General features: G+C 46.7%; 1 protein-coding gene across 1 annotated transcript; it reads right to left on the reverse strand.

Moving 5' to 3' along the window:
- Positions 1–2792: 2792 nt before the first annotated feature.
- Positions 2793–11208, reverse strand: LOC308235828 (chemokine-like factor). Its single transcript, XM_080644981.1, has 4 exons — positions 10979–11208; positions 9878–10036; positions 5639–5734; positions 2793–2959 (listed from the first exon to the last, which is right to left on the reverse strand). Exons 1-4 carry the CDS (start codon positions 11039–11041, stop codon positions 2843–2845), a joined length of 435 nt encoding a protein of 144 aa, XP_080501107.1. The 5' UTR covers positions 11042–11208; the 3' UTR covers positions 2793–2842.
- Positions 11209–12896: the final 1688 nt, after the last annotated feature.

The raw sequence follows: 12896 nt of genomic DNA on the forward strand, positions 1-12896 counted from the left end.
CTTTATTTTAAGTGCTTGTTTGCTCATTTCTACTAATGAGCTAGTAGAAGTTACCTTATTCTAAACTGTTTCCCAGTTGAGTTTTTTAGATATCAGCTGGAAGAACTGATATATTTTGTTTCTCTTTTCAAATGTTCTTACTTCTTTTTCCTAATTGTGATGACTAGTGGTTCCAGAAAAATCCTATATAATAAAGAGCTAATATGCTAATGGTCGTGATACCCTCATGCCATAACGAACATTCGGCAGGAGGTTGCGTGCGCGGTGGGGCAGAGCCGCTGAGTTGCTCCGGAGATGGGGCAGAAGCGGGGAGGCGCCCGGAGGAGGTGGGACCATCCCATGGTGGGGAGGGTGGTGGTGAGAGCCTGTAGCACCCCCCTCACCCGTCCTTCGCCACCCACCACTCGCAATCAGAGCGCCCCGCCTCCCACCTGCCAGGGGAAGGAGCGCAGCATGCACACCACCAGGAAGCAGCGCATGAAACTCCTCAGCAGGTGCAAGGCTTCCACGCTCTCCTCTGGTGCCATGACGGGCGGAGCTGCTGGGTTGCTCAGGAGACAGGGCGGAAGTGGGGAGGTGCCCGGAGGAGGTGGGACCAGCCCAAGGTGACTCATGGGACCAAGGGCGGGGCTTGAAGCGGCCAGAGAAGGCCAGAGGGGTTGGGGGTGGGGCCAGGCATGCTCCAGCTCAGGGTGAAGAGGTTAGGGTGTCAAGGCAGGGCAGCGGGTGGGTGGGCGGGGCTGTGTGATTTTGTGCGCTGGGCCTCTAGTTAGTATTAAATAACAGCATTGATAGTGGGCATCCTCTTTGTTCCTCATTTTAATGGGAATACTTCTGATGCTTAATTTATATGATGCTGATTTTGGGTTTATTTTTACAATGTCAGTGAAATACCTATGTATTTCTATTTTACTGGTCTCTTCTCTCTCACTCTCTCCCATGCAATCAGAGATGAATGTTGAATTTTGTCAAATGTGTTTCGGACCCTACTTGTACTATTTTCTTCTCTTTGTACTTATGAAATATATGGGGGATTAGTTTACTATGATTTTAATGTTGAATCATCTTATGTTTCTTCTTCGTGGTGTATTTTTCAAAAGTTCTGGTGAATATTGTCTGCTAATATATGAATACTTATTGCTTTGATACAAGTGAGATTTCTACTTTGATTTCTTTTTCTGAACTTTGTCAGGTTTTGATTACCACTGCTATATTGACTTTGTAAAAATAGTTCAGAAGTGTTTTTTCTCTGTTCTTTGAAAAACTTTGAATAGTATCAGAATTACATCCCCTGAAGATCTGAAAGAGTTAACCTGTGTAAAAATCTGGTCTGATATATTTTTGAAAGATACTCATTTTTTCTCCTGTGCTTATGTTGGGCTGTTTAGGTTTTTCTCTACTCTGGTATCACTTTTGCTGATTTGCATTTTCCTAGAAAAATCCACTACTTCGTCCAATTATTCAAACTGATTTGCAAAACAAATCAGTTTGAATAACTGGATGATCCACTCCTGTGGATCCTTTCAGTTTCCTGGGGGTTTGTGATTATTTTCCCTTTCTAGTTTCTAACTTTGAATATATGCCCTCTCCTCCCCCCTTTGCCTGTTATATTGGCGAGAGGTTTATCAGCTTTATTGGTCAGTTCTATTATTTGTGTTTGCTAATTTACACACTTCTGCTCTCGTCTTCATCGCTTCCCTAATTCCCTTTGTGAAGGGAAACCCGAGCAATAGAAAAGTAGGACAGGAAAGAAAGAAGCCAACTTTAGTAGTAAGGTTTGAGTGTGTGTAAGGAACAAGCCGTGGGGAGGAGAAAGGGTGAGGCAACATGGGGCGGGGGCGGAGAAAGGGGACATCTGTTATACTTTCAACAGTAAACATAAATTAAAACAAACAACAACAAAACCAAGGGTGACTGGCCAAGGGAACTAGGGAAGGTTTCCTAAGGCTGAGGCCTGCATCCGCCCTGCTTGTGCCCAGCCTCTGCCCAGCCAAGTCACCAGCTCTCTCTACTCACCAGCCTCACGATCTTCAACGCTCCCGTGGGTGAGAAGAAAAAACGCTTGATGCTGTCCCTGAATTTGGGTGGGACTTTGGTCCGGCCCTCCGCGCGCTTTTGGATCGCCTCCTTCTCCGTTTCGCTGATGGCATCCAGCTCGGATTTGCTCGGGGCCACTGGTTCATCTGGCTTCTGGCTTGGGGCCTTCTTGGAGCCTGCGGTTTTCCCTTTGGGTCCTGGATGCGCCGAGCGTACGGACGGCGCTGAGCGTTTGGGTTGATTCTTTGTGGGTGCGCTGCGCCCGGGACGCTCCGAGGCGCCCCCTTTAGGTTCCGTGTTATCATAAGAAGACATGGTGGGCCCCGGGCCTGGCTATGTTAGGTTGGCCCTGCGGCTCTGACCCTGCACTGCGGCTGCCGGCTCTCCCACGGCCACCAGCGTCGCGCCCCAACGGCTGCCCGCTGCCCATCCCTCGCGCGCGCCCAGCTCTCCCTGCCCGAGGACGAACCAGACTCTGCAGCCACCCTCCTTGCCACCCGGGTTGCGCCGTTGCCCAGCGTGGGAACTCGGTGTCGCAACCCCACCACTTCAGTGCTGCCAGCCAGCCAGGTGGTGCCGCGGGCTTCTCTGCTGCCCGGGCCAGGAGCGGAAACCCCGGCTGATGGCATCCAGGCCCCCACAGCGCTCTGGGAAGGTCCAGTCCAGGTGAGGCGCCGGGCGCGCAGTCCCTCCATCTCTACCTCCAGCTCCCCTATGGAGGCGAAAGGGAAAGCAACTGCAGAAACCACGTGGGAAAAATAAAGAGATGTGTTTAATCCTGAAAAGGTCTCTAAAATGACACCATTTATATTTCGTCATGAATAGCTTTTTTCTGGTAAGGACCGCTGGGATTAAAGAGAAGCTTCCGGTAAATCAGAGCCGCGTCGGCAAGGCAGCACACCACCGTCAGGAGGCCGAACACCTGGAGACAAAGACACAGAGTCACTGCTGGGGCCGCCACCTGGACGCTGTCTCTCTCACAGGGTGGTTTCTCCCCCCAGGGGTCTGCCCACCGGCCTCCTCTCCTGCTAGGGCACGGGGATTGCTGATACTATAGCTGGAAGAGAACTCAGAGACCATTTTATTCTCACTCCCAAGTTTTCCCCGTGCCTGCCCGGAGAAAGGGAAAGTATCATTTACGTGAGCAGCAGTGCTATTGGAGCGGGGTGGGCCCTGAAATAAAGACTGGCCTGGATCTCTTGACTTGCTCCTGGAACGTACTGTTTCAAGACCTACTGCTGATATTGAGTCATCAGTCAGCACGCCTATCTCCAATGTTCCACTGTTGACCTTTCCTGTTGCAAACGCTACTGGAGAAAGGGTCAAAATGAACACCAGCTCCAAGGTGAAAGGGCGGTGCTAGGAGCTGTGCTGAGAGCTTTGGAGAATTGGAGTGATAAGATTATCTCAAAGGCTTGGCTATGGTCGCCTACGGGGCGGGACTCTACATAGGCCCTGGGAAAATAAATGGAGGTCAAGGGAATGAACTAGAGCGTGGTCTTCAAGCCTGCTGGCCGCTGTTTGAGAGCTGGTGGCTGGGCTGGAGAGGGGGCATCCTGTGTGCTACTCGCTCAGCTCCATCCAAAGGCCTGGAAGTCTGGCTTTCTGCCTCCACACACCGCTCCTTTTCCCCGGCATCTCGCGTGGCTTCCCAGGTTCTGATCACAGGAAGTGCCTTCTGCCTGTGCTTTCATGACTCTGGTACTCTCCACACATTGCTGGTTCTTCCACCTGGAACACCTCCCCAACCTTCCCCCCGTGATTCCTGGCAAACTTTGATTCCATAGCCAGAGAGTAGTAGCTTCCTCTTTTCTGCGCCCCAAAGTACTCTGTCAACAGCTCACATACAGCTGTTGACACTCTGCCTCTTGCATTAGGCTCTAAGTAACTTGAGGAAAGCGCTCATGTTCTAGTCCAGTGCCGTCCCAAAGACAGAACATGTGTCACCAAGCCCGGCCAGCGTGGCTCAGTGGTTGAGCACCAGCCTATGAACCAGGAGGTCGCGGTTTGATTTCTGGTCAGGGCACGTGCCCAGGTTGTGGGCTTGATCCCCAGTAGAGGGCATGCAGGAGGCAGACAATCAGTGATTCTCTCTCATTATGGATGTTTCTATCTCTCCCTTTCTCTCTGAATTCAATTAAAAAATAAAAAGAGTGAATGAATGAATGAGTAAATAAGTGAATGAAAGTAAACCCTATGCCTGGGTGACCCCTCTTTCTCCACAGCAGAGGGTAAGATTATCTTTAAAGACAACCGGGGAAATTGCTGTTATAGCACTATTTCATTTCTAGAGTAATTCCCATCCCTCATGAAGTTGCTTAGGGCCTAATAAGGGAGATGAAAAGCCATGGATTCTGACATACATGGCTATCTGAGAGCGATCCGTTCTTCTATGTAGTCTATACTATGAAAATACAAGGAAGTAGGAGGGAGATTTATTTAATAACTTTCTAATGCACTTCTCTAGATCAGAACCTAGAAAAGCTAAATGATTTCGAACTTCCTATAAGAAATCTCAGAAGAGTATCAGGTGGGACTATTTCAACTACATTCCTTGACATTTTTTTTTTTATTTTGGCTTGCATTCCAGGATAAAGTCTGATTAGACTGATTTGTACCTCATCAGAGTTCAAAATAATTCTTTAGTGAATAGGCTTCCTACCATGATTCCCTTATCACGAGACATCTATTATATTCCCTCTGAGAAAGGATCTGGACAAGAACTAACTGAGCTCAGAATAGTCTGTCTCACCTTAACAAGTGGTACGTATTTTTTAAAAATGTTTTTAAGAAATATATTTTTATTGACTTTGAAGAGGAAGGGAGAGGGAGAGAGAGATAGAAACATCAATGATGAGAAAGAACCATTGATTAGCTGCCTCCTGCATGCCCCACACTGGGGATAGAGCCACAACCTGGGCATGTGCCCTGACTGGGAATCATACCGTGACCTTCTGGTGCATAGGTCAACATTCAACCACTGAGCCACACCAGCTGAGCAGTATGTATTTCTTTTTTTTAAAAGGGGGAGCTATGAAACTTATTCCCGGTGTTTTGCTTGACATCAGTTTTCTCAAAGCTAAGTATTATAACTGATTCTCGTAGCTTTTCTCAGTCTAGTCTAAGCGCTACATACCTATGAGAAATATGTAGGAGCCTCATTATTTAGTTACCGTCATTTTATTGTGACATCATATTCCTTCACATTAATCAGGACATATATTCATACAAAAAATATCAAGCCACTGGGTGCTGTAAGACCTGGGAGGCCCAAGGATGAATACAGTATAGAGTTCTTTTCTTGTATGTATTTTTAAAAAATATTTTTATTGATCTTAGAGAGGAAAGGAGAGGGATAGAGACATAGAAACATAAATGAAGAGAATCATTGATCGGCTGCCTCCTGCACGCCCCCTACTGGGGGATCGAGCCCACAACCTAGGCATGTGCCCTTGGCCAGAATCGAACCAGGGACCCTTCAGTCCGCAGGCCGACACTCTTATCCACTGAGCCAAACCAGCTAGGGCTCTTGTACCTATTTTTTAAATAAATTGAATTTTGATCAAACCTAAAGGAAGAAACCAGAAAGGCCTCCACTTACCCCTCCAAGGACTGTAAATGTCGTGGTTTCTGGTATCAGTGCCAACACAGATATGATTATCATGAACGTTGCTGTTACCAGTGAGTTGATAATATCCTGAAAATGCAGAATAGAAAGGTCAGCTTTACATGAAGATCACACACACACACACACACAAAGTAGGAAAACAGAAGAATGAGCTCCCCAAAGATACACATAGTTCCATTTTATTAAACAAATTTATTTAGTGTTTACCTTTTTAGAAAATCAAACTGCTACGGTAAAATGACACCTGTATTGTGTTTGGTCTAAAAGGACGCCTAGTAGTTCCCTTAACCTAGAATACACCAATCACTGATTTCCTTAACAGGCTTATTTATTTTTTACTTAAATGTAGTTGGAGGGAAACTCCTCTAGTTAGGAGTAGATGACCTAATACGTGGGAGGTTTGAGGTAGAATGGTGCATTGGGAAGTCAGGATGCTCAATTGTAACAATATAAGAAGTGTAAAGTAGTCGACACTGTCCATCAAACCACTTTACAATGTGACTGAAACACAGTTAATAAAACTAAAAGCAGTGCACACTTAGGAGAAAGTGGTAATTTCCAGGAAGAAAGTCGCACACATCTCTATGCAATGGTTGGCCAATTATGCTGTCATTTCTGATGATGTAGCTCATTCATGATTTCTTGAAATGAAGCATTGTCCTTCTGAACTGTGGCTTTATGGGGTGCAGCTTACATTTTGAATGGAGGATAGTGTGGGACAGGTAAGTCATCTTTATTCTGGAATCATTTATGTATGCTTACAGACAACTAGAGACAGGAAGGAATTAACACAGAAATATCAAACTTCAAAACCCTGGTAGCTCAAAAAAGTAGTGATTCAAAAGACAATAGGAAAGAAAGAGGGTCAATGGGGACAGGTCACGATTAGATATAGTTAGGAAGAAAAAACTTCTCATTTGCAGGAGATACTAAGACTACCTGCCCCGGGTCACTGTCCCAGGTCAGTGCCCCTGGGTGCTGGACATCTTGCTCTGCTTCAAGGCAATAGACCATCTCTACTTCAGACAGGCCGCCCTGCTTCCTGTGAGTGACGTGGGTGTGTGTGTAGGAAAGGCTTTGGATAAAAAGGCTTTAGTGTTCTAGATTCTGCAGAGCACCACAGGAAAAGGTAGGGTGCACCTGCTCCAGGACTTGGGTCTCCCTTGGGTCCTCTCTGGTCTTTCTCTGGCCACTCCTCTTTCTCACCCCATACGTTGGTATTTCCCAGTTTTGCCTTCAGCTTCCTCTATACTCTCTGAGCCATTTAGGCCAGTCTCCGAGCTGATTTCCATCACAAGGGAATGTGATGACTCTCCAAGCCGAAGCTCTAACTCCTCTCTCCTAAGCTTCGGATCTGCCCTGAACATTTCCATCTGAATATCCCACATGCAACGAAAACCTAGTATTTCTCAAACTGAGCTCACCACCTACCACTCTGCTTGGCCCTTCCTTAAACCTGTTCTTCCTCCTATACTGCCTATCTCATTTTCCTCTTTTTTTTAAAAAAAATATATTTTATTGATTTTTTACAGAGAGGAAGGGAGAGGGATAGAGAGTTAGAAACATCTATGAGAGAGAAACATCGACCAGCTGCCTCCTGCACACTCCCCACTGGGGATGTGCCCGCAACCAAGGTACATACCCTTGACCGGAATCGAACCTGGGACCCTTCAGTCCCCAGGCCGACGCTCTATCCACTGAGCCAAACCGGTTAGGGCTCATTTTCCTCTTAAGATAGTTAAAGGGCAGGCATCCTTGATTCTCCTTGGTTACTCAGTCCTACCCATTCTACCTCATGAACACCCCCTTTCTCTCCAGCTGTTATAACCTTAGTTCAGGCCTTGATCAGTTTTGTGCCTGGACTGTGGTAACAGACTTTTAAGTGATCTCTCAGGCCTGCCTCTAGTTTTGTTCCATTTCAAGCCATTATGGACCCTGTCGCCAGTGCCATCTCCTAAAATGTAAGCTGATCATGTCACTCTGCTACTTAATCTTTCTTTAAAAGAAATTTTTTTTTATTGATTTCAGAGAGGAAAGAAGAGGAAGAGAGAGATAGAAATATCAATGATGAGAGAGAATCGTTGATTAGCTGCCTCCTGCACACCCCCTACTGGGGATGGAGCCCGCCACCTGGGCATGTGCCCTGATTGGGACTCGAACTGTGACCTCCTGGTTCATAGGTCAATGCTCAACCGCTGAGCAAAACCAGCCGGGCTGATACCTCATCTTTCAAAAGCTTCCACTGGCCTTCCACAAAACCCAGGGCATACAAAGCCCTGCGTGCTCTGACCTCCTACTGCCTCCCAAGCCTCCACTCTTTCCCTCTCTCTTCTTTCCAACTCAATACTCCAGCCATTCAGAGCTACCCGCAGGTCTTTGAGGGTCATGCTCTTCCTCCCCCTGCGCCCTCACATCCATGGCTCCCTCTACCGGGAAAGCCCTTCCATCCCCCATCAGTCTGTTAACTACTTTTCATCCTTCAGCCCGCAGCTCAGGCCTGTTATGATTGGGTCCCCTTCCCTGGCTGGGTGCCTCTACACCATCCTGGGTGCACATCTATCACAGCACCTATCACACTGAATTGCTCATTCGTCTTTCTTCCTGGTGACACTGAAAGTTTCTCAGGTACAGATTTGTGTTTTGTCTCATTAAAGAACCCATCACAGAACCTGGGATGAGCAGGGACTTAATATTTGGTGAAATAAATGATTTCGTTAGATCAAGAGCAGAGAGGAATCTGGGTATCATAATGGAGTAATAACTTAGTTGAGCATATAGCACCACTTTAAAAAGATTACAGTGTCAGCAAAGTGTGATCCTCAGAGACTTAGAGACTACTTTCAGTAAGCTACACATAGTCTACTCCCCACCTCAGTGCATTCTGTTAAATGTAGGGCTCCAAGTTAATTACCTGTAAGAAGCTCCAGAGAATTATTAGTTTGGAGAAAAATAAATGCTAACATGTGTTAAGTTTTAATAACCCTGGAAAAGCAGAATATGAAGAGCAGCTATCCAACTTTTCGAGCACAAGAGTAAAAGGATTTGGATCAAGTTCATCATCTCCTTGAAGAAATCCTTGGGATCATTTAGCTTAGGCCTTTCTGCCACTAGATGATGTTATGTACTCTGAGGACCAACGGATGAAAGCTTTTAATCTCTTCTCCTAGACCTCCCTTCAGACAGGTCCAGCTCTATAGTGTGGATGAAAGAGGAGTTTGGAGGGATGCTATGAAGGCCCTATCTAGTTCCAAGATTTACCCTTTTGGGATTTCTCAGCTTGTGATGAGCCTGAAATGATCATCATTGGCCTTAGAAGGTGGTTTCAGGAGGTACCACTTTAAGGCATGCTTCTGGTTTGAGAATAGCTCTCAAGTCCTCTTTTTAAATAGGGGTTATCAGCTTGGAGATCACTTGAGGAGGAGGAGACAGGTGCAGCAGAGGGTCTTAGGAGGGAGACCTCTGGAGATAGGATGCTGGGGATAAGACTTGAGAGAGGAGACAGAGTTGAAGTCATTCATTTTCTCCTAGAATCAGCTTATAGTCCAGACTGCAGGACCATATACACCTTAACTAATATCTTCAACATGCCTATTTTGACAGTGTATAGAACTATGTGGGCACTCCACTGGACAGTTATTCCTAATGTTACGAATGTGGCAGATGAAATCCATATGCTACTAAATAAGGCTCTACAAGATGCGTTAATGACTGCAGACTTTTAAAATAAGATAATTTTGTGCTTTATTGAGCCTCCCAAATTATTTTGATTTTCCATTTAGTGATCAGGAATGTGTAAGATATAGATACTGTGTATTTACTTCCATCTCTACTCCCCCCCCCCCAATTTTGAGGACAAAGCAGCATGCATTTAAAAGGAAGATAAAGATTAAGAATGTTCTAGACTTAACCATGACCTTTAATTTAAAAATTTTAAAAAGATTTACACTTAGGTGACTTCTCCTGAGAAAAGGGTCAGCCACATCTACTTTAGACGGAGTTCAAAGGAGAATTCATGTGCTGTGACTCCCCTGTTTCCTGAGGATCTCCCCCAGGCACAATACAACACACCTTAGCAGTGGGTAATGTTTCTCCTTCCTAAGTGTATCAGAGATTTCCTTACAGGCTTAAGAAAACGAAAGAATGGAGTTTATTAAAATGTCTCACTATGGCAGGAAAAAGTAGTTAAGTTTAACGATGAAACTGAACACTTACAAGCAAAGGCCAAAATATAAAGGTCATTATGCGATCAAGTCTGAGTATATATAAAACTATGAAAAAGAAAATAACGGTGACTTCAAATCCAGTGATGACAATGTATGGTTCAGGGGCTTGTGAGATGATAAAAAAGGTCATAGATGTCGCAGTTAGTGCCTATCGGGGAAAAAGCACAGATACGGTTTATCAGTGGTTATTGAATACAAGTGTAAGCTGTTAAAATGATCATTTCTAAAATACCTAAGTAAACCAGTTTCTGCCATGCACACATCTAAAAGGCACGACTAAAATGCATGGATGTGCGTATACGGCAGAAACCATTTATTTAGCTATTCACAACATTCACGATAGCTACTCACCAAGTGCTCACCTATGCCTGTTCCCTTTGCTTTCCGGGAATGTACTACCTTCCCAAGTGGTCATTTAATGTTGGGAACTTTCCCAATATAAAATTCTTCCTTATCGTAAGCAGAACCGTTTCCCTGTAACTCTGAATATTTCCACCCCATCTCCTATATGTCACTTCTTTAAAATTAAATTTTTTCCCCCTTCCCTTTTTTTCTTGAACTCCTTCAGCATAGTAGTCTCCTATGGCAGTTTCCACTTCTCTACCTAGCCGGGCCACCTTCCTCCACATGATGATACATTCTCTCCGAATGTCTGTTCAGAACTGACTGCAATGCTCCTGCAGGCCCCACACTCCAGGCTCTGGGCTGAATGAGCCCTGAGCTCGGTGCCATCAAACTTCTGACCGACAGTAAAGAAACACAGCATCTGCCGAACCCCCGAGTCTTCTTATCTTGCTGGCTTCTGAGTGGTCCAAGGGCAGCTGCCTCACCGGGGTACCTGGGGACCTGGTTTGGGGTCCAAGTGCAGGCCATCCAGGTAAATAGGCTGATTTTGCTTTATGAGTGTGTAAAGCCCCCCGGGGGAGGACAGTGCCTTATCTCTCTCCTTCCCGCTGGGATGCCTGGCCTCTAGGGCGGCCTTGATAAAGACAAGGTTGGAAGAGAAGACAGGGCATTCTACTTCCTCTACACCCATCTCACTACCCGTGAGCACCTTGCACCCGCCCTCCACCCCGCAGCCGGCCCTCACCAGCCGCAGCATCTTCACATGGCCTTTCACGCTACAGCAGAAAGGGCGATGCTTCGGATTCATGGCGCCCGCAGACCCAGCAGCAGCACTGGTCCTAAAGCCCCCCTCCACGGGGCCTCCTGCGGGGGGCCGCAACGGCAGCAGCCGCCTCGCACCCCCGCCCCTCCAGGCTAGGGGGTCCCCTTCCCGCTCTCACGCGCGTGCACGTGGCTGCACGCCCGCACTAGTGCGCATGCGCCCTAACCTGTTCTCTGGCACGCTGCATTTTTGCAAAGTGAGCCAGGCTGGCCAGGCCCCTGGTTGCACGTGAGCACCGTCCCGCCCTGCCGGGTACCCATGGCAACCGCTTTCCAGCTCTCCACAGTAACTTTCCTGTCAGAAAGCGCCCCCTAAGGGAATGGTGGGGAGGCAAGGAAGGGGGTCCAGGAATGTTTGTCCTGCCACCCCATACTCTGGACATCTCAAATGCCATCATCTGGAGTAGCCACCATCACCCTCTCCTCACAGCATTTATCATTAGATGATATCGTAGATATCTTCAAAAAATATTTTTATTGATTTCAGAGAGGAAGGGAGAGAGACAGAAACATCAGTGATGAGAAGGAGTCATTAATCGGCTGCCTGCTGCATGCACCACACTGGAGATCGGCCGTGGCGGGCGTGGCTCAGTGGTTGAGCATAGACCTATGACCCAGGAGGGCCCCAGTTAGGTTCTGGGCTTAATAATATAAATTGCACAAAAGCAGGGACCTGCCAGTCGGCTTCTCTCTCTGCAGGATCCCCAGGACCTGGCATATGGTAGATACAGAATTTGTATTGTCTGAACCAATGGCCTGGGCCTCCTACCCTGTCCTTGCCCCCAGGGTATCACTTTCTGGTTTGTGAGCTGGTTTGCTCTGTGTATTTTTATTTTGGCCTCTCACTCACTGTTGCGTGTTCTGCCACAAAGCAGCCTGAAGCCCTTCAGATACTCAGTCCAATTTGTGTTTTTCACTAGTGCTCCTATGAAGCCATAGCTCCACCATCGCAGAGCCTTTCTTTTTAGGGATGTGAAGAATGTGTGGCTCCTTTGATGGGATTTAAATTCTGTCCTGGATAACTTGGCCATCACCCCCATCCATTCAGTCCTCTTTGGATCCTGCCCATCCTCAGCTTTAGTCCATTTCATCCAGTCAGATCCGATCAGCATGTAATGACAACAGCCTCATGTCAAATCACACCATATTTTGAATTTTACCTTGAAGTTTGTTTATGGAGGACACAGACTTGCCCTGTGCGAGGTCTGTGGCATATACTTCAGGAAGCACAATGTGGGCTTGAGGCTTTCTGGTAACAGATGTAGAGGCTGAGTGAACACTCTCACAAATGACTTCCTTTTCTCTGTCCACCAGGTGACTTCCAGCATCTTGCACTCCTGGGAGCGGTGGGACACCCCTCCACCCAAGCACTGAGTGGGCACGCACAGTCCCTGCTCCTTACCTAAACAGCCTACTGTGCAGGGCCTGGGCTTCATCTACCTCACACCTGGGCTGATTTTTTGCCACCTGACTATGGGTGGGTTTTACAGGCTTCCTCCCCACCCCTTAGTTGTTTGTCCAATGTTGCTTGTGCCTTTGTTAAAAGATAAACTGAGGCATATTAAAAAGTTTAAGAGTTTATTTGAGCAAAAATCGGTTTGAATCAGGCAGCATCCAGTGTAGCAGATAGGAGCTCTGAAAAGCTGTTCAAAATGGAAGACTTTTATAGGTAGAAGGGAGCAGGAACAAGGACGTTATACCAGGCAAAAAAGGTGGCTGGTTATTGTAGGCTACTTTCTTTTAGGGGATAGCAAGGGTCTCACCTGGCAGATTCCATTTCTGGGAGAGCTGGAACTATAATTAAGTTAAATCTTGGTTTGGAGATGTGGGCTTAGCATAAG

Source organism: Plecotus auritus, assembly GCF_963455305.1.
Source record: "Plecotus auritus genome assembly, chromosome: 10".
NCBI lineage: Eukaryota > Metazoa > Chordata > Mammalia > Chiroptera > Vespertilionidae > Plecotus > Plecotus auritus.